At 30.4% G+C, this 3,967-nt stretch overlaps 1 protein-coding gene across 1 annotated transcript; it reads left to right on the forward strand.

Annotated features, from left to right (window-relative positions):
* Positions 1 to 210: 210 nt before the first annotated feature.
* On the forward strand, positions 211 to 3,300 carry LOC123296435 (ubiquitin carboxyl-terminal hydrolase 7-like). Its single transcript, XM_044877910.1, has 5 exons — positions 211 to 425; positions 834 to 1,283; positions 1,727 to 1,984; positions 2,138 to 2,537; positions 2,864 to 3,300. The coding sequence occupies exons 1-5, from the start codon at positions 285 to 287 to the stop codon at positions 3,277 to 3,279; spliced, it is 1,665 nt and encodes a 554-aa protein (XP_044733845.1). The 5' UTR covers positions 211 to 284; the 3' UTR covers positions 3,280 to 3,300.
* The last annotated feature ends 667 nt before the right edge of the window (positions 3,301 to 3,967 follow it).

Below are 3,967 nucleotides of genomic sequence, written 5' to 3' on the forward strand. Positions count from 1 at the left end.
AAATAATTACATTCAATTTTTTCATAATAATAATTACCAGTTGACAGCTGATTGTTATCTGTCAATTTATTCGATATGACATAAAAGTTTTGGTAAATTTTATAATATATTTTGGGATTTTCAATTATTCGCGTTTAATTATAGCGTATTTTTAGTGTGAATATCAATGACAAATTACGGAGTTGGGTATACCCGGAGTTGAATCAATTATTTCATACAGGAAGTTTAACTCTGCCAAATCAGTCATATATGCTGGAGTGAATGGTATTAACTATTGACAAATAATGGCAAATGAAGTCCAAAACGTCGCTGAAGGTGGTTTAGTTGGTGGTTCAAAATTAAATCCGGACGGTGAAATAGGCTCCAGCGCATTAGTATCAGAAGCGACATTTAATTTCGAAATCACTAATTTCAGTCAATTGAAAGTAACTATCATTAATTTAGGATGCCGTACAAACTTATTGCTAGATAATACGTTTCTTTTATTGTCATTTATTGATTGCAGTACAAAAGCTCTACTGTCTAAACATTCAACCCTAATCCGAATCTAATATGATAGAGATCTAATTGTAAGCTTGAAATTTTTGGCATAGGCATTTCTGAAAGTCTGTGGCATTTCTGGAATTTCTAAATTCAACATTTCCATATAGAATGATCCTCTCCGTACCGAATGGCGAACGATCTCCTGCACATTTTTTCTTATTCTTTTTTGCCTTCAATACAGTAAATTTGTTCTATTAGAATTTTAATCTATATCAAGAAAATTGTAATAATGTGTGTTTTCGCATCAAAGTAATTACTTAGCTTCAAACTGTCTTATTGATAAAATATAGGAACCAGTATTTTCATCGCCATTTTACGTAAGAGATTTACCTTGGAAAATAGTAGCTATGGAATATACATGTCGAAAACATGATAAATCTGATGAAAAATTACTTGGATTTTTTCTACAATGCAATGGTGAAAGTGAATGTAGTTCATGGTCATGTTGGGCAGTAGCCGAATTGCGTTTATTATCATACAAACCCGATATCGAACCATTTTCTAGGAAATTACAACATTTATTTTATAATAGAGAAAATGAGTGTGGTTTTTCCCATTATATGAAATGGAATGAAATTTTGGAATCAGATAAATGTTTTGTCAAAGATGATTGCATTACGTTAGAAGTATATCTTCTTGCCGATGCTCCACATGGTATATTTTGGGATTCAAAAAAGTATACTGGATACAATGGGCTAAAGAATCAAGGAGCCACATGTTATATGAACTCTTTATTGCAGGTACGAACATGTTCTTTTTCAAATTTGCTTTATGTTATCATGTATTTCCAAAGTACTCATTTCGGTCAATTTATTATGAGTTTGGGAAGTAAATTGCAGTTTTCCAAGGACGAAAATATTATTTTAATTTAAACTGATCTGAGAACCAGGTCTTTCTTGATTGAAGAAGAGAAAGACAATGGTTCCAAGCGCAGTATTATTCGCGTTATTCGGCATGAAATATTCCGACCAACTGCTTGATTTTAAGAAAATTTTGTTTCTGGAATAGATGGAGGCTTATTGGTGTACATTTAAAATGTAATTCTTTATCAAATACCATCAACTTTTCTATAACTGCTGCCTGTTTATGTTTTCATGGAAAACGCACATTTTCAGAATTATATTACTATTATTAAATAACTATTTTTCAAATGATATTTTTTAACAATCAATTGTGTTTTTAGACTTTGTATTTTACAAATCAGTTGCGAAAAGCTGTTTATAAAATTCCAACGAAATCAGATGAAAGCACTGAATCAATTGCTTTAGCATTGCAACGTTTATTTCTTGATTTACAATTTAGTGATAAAACAGTTAATGTTAAGTCAAGCTTTTGTTGGGAAACCCAATGTTTTCCAAACAAACATTTATACAACAATAACCATTATAACAATTTATGCAATCATTCATTTATCCAGCATGATGGTCAAGAATTTCTTAGGGTAAGCACCCAATTTAATATTTGATGTTTTGAAAGTTAGTTTAGTTAGCCATAAACGTGAAACTCCCTAGATAAGAATAATCGGAAAATATAGTACTGAAAGAATTTAGCTTTAGATGTATTTTTACGGCTAGATTTTAAATATTTTTTATAGGTGTTGTTGGATAAATTAGAAACCAAAATGATAGGTACATGTGTTGAAGGCACTGTGCCAAAACTGTTTGAAGGAAAAATGGTATCTTATATTAAATGTAAGAATGTTGCATACACTAGTAAACGTTTTGAAACATTCTACGATATACAATTGAACATCAAGGGGAAGAAGAACATTGTGGAATCATTTAAAGATTATATCGCCCATGAAACATTAGACGGTGATAACAAATATGATGCTGGCGAACATGGACTACAAGATGCTGAAAAAGGTGTTATATTCTCATCATTTCCACCAGTACTTCATTTACATTTGATGCGATTTAAATACGATTCCATCGCTGGTTGTACTGTAAAATTTAATGATCGATTTGAGTTTTATGAACATATTTGTTTAGATGGTAAGTTTTAAATTGATATTTTTGTCTACAGTATAATCTGAAAGCATGATCGAAACTAAGCGAGATTAGTTGGTAGATATCATCCTCAAATTTTGGCATTCATATTTCAATTTATCGAAACATACTGCTTTTAGTCGTCAAAAAATTAGAATACCATAAAATCGTTTTCCTTATGAAATATTTCTAACTTCACATATAAATAAATATTTTTCATTTTATAAGGGATGTAAGCATGATCTTAGGTAGTCAATATTACGAGGATGGTCATGAAACGGGAGGGGAATTATTGTTACTGCCAAATAGATTAACCACTAACTAACTTGTAGAATATTTACAAGAAAGTGAATCAACCCCAGCCGATTATACTTTACATTCAGTATTGGTACACTCTGGTGATAATCATCGTGGACATTATGTTGTATTTATAAATCCAAAAGGTGATGGTAAATGGTGTAAATTTGATGATGACGTTGTATCACATTGTACAAAACAGGCAGCAATTGAAAATAATTACGGGGGACCTGTCGAAGAAAATTTTACTGCGAAACATACTGCTAACGCATACATGTTAGCTTATATACGTGATAGTGAATTAAGTACCGTACTTCAAGAGGTGACTGGAGCAGACATACCTAGTGAACTTGTTGAAAGATTAGATGAAGAGAAACGTTTAGAACAAATTCGACGTGAACAATTTTATGAAAGATTTTACGAACAACGAAAAAAAATTAAATTAACATGAAAATTTTATTCAGAATATTACAAAAAGGTGCCATATCTATTTTTCGAATTTTACAAGTTAAAACAAACTATAAATTTGAAACAGATTTTTAACAGCCGTCATTTGGAAAATTTATTCCCAGAGTTGAGATTTATTTGGGCTTTAATAAATGAAAAAATAAATGAAAAGTTCATCTCAAGCCTTAGTCATAAATTGTATGTCTTTAAAGTTTAAATAAATTTCAGCACGGTAAAATATAAGTTTTCAAAATGGTAACTGTTTAAACGAAGTGAAACTAGGGAATTTCGCCATTGCGTAATTTTTTGTGGCTTGTAAAATCCGAAAATAAATAATTTGGGCTACCTTTTTGTAGTAGTCTGTATTCCAATCGAATTGAATATATTTGAATTTTTAAAATTATATTTAATGTTGTCATAAATATTTTACAACTACCACACGGGTAGCTAAATTGAAATAAATAAACTTTTGTGAATTTTTAATTAATTATAAAATTAAGTTTGAATTTATTAATAAATGTCCTTTCTGTTGAATTAATGGCTTGTTCAGTATAAAGCGCGCGGTTTAAAAAGCGGTTGCTTTAGCACCCCGTTATATTAACTCTTTCTTACCACAAAAATGCATAACGGTACTAAAGAACGCGCTTTTTATTTGCTGAACACGTTCAATAGTCAACATAAGTTAATTGTTA

The sequence above is a fragment of the Chrysoperla carnea genome, chromosome 3 (genome assembly GCF_905475395.1).
Source record: "Chrysoperla carnea chromosome 3, inChrCarn1.1, whole genome shotgun sequence".
Classification (NCBI taxonomy): Eukaryota; Metazoa; Arthropoda; class Insecta; order Neuroptera; family Chrysopidae; genus Chrysoperla; species Chrysoperla carnea.

Coding starts and splice junctions, on each gene's coding strand:
- LOC123296435 (XM_044877910.1), top strand. CDS start 285: ATGGCAAATGAAGTCCAAAACGTCGCTGAAGGTGGTTTAGTTGGTGGT. Junction 426..833: donor CTAATTTCAGTCAATTGAAA/GTAACTATCATT, acceptor GATAAAATATAG/GAACCAGTATTTTCATCGCC. Junction 1,284..1,726: donor ATATGAACTCTTTATTGCAG/GTACGAACATGT, acceptor TTGTGTTTTTAG/ACTTTGTATTTTACAAATCA.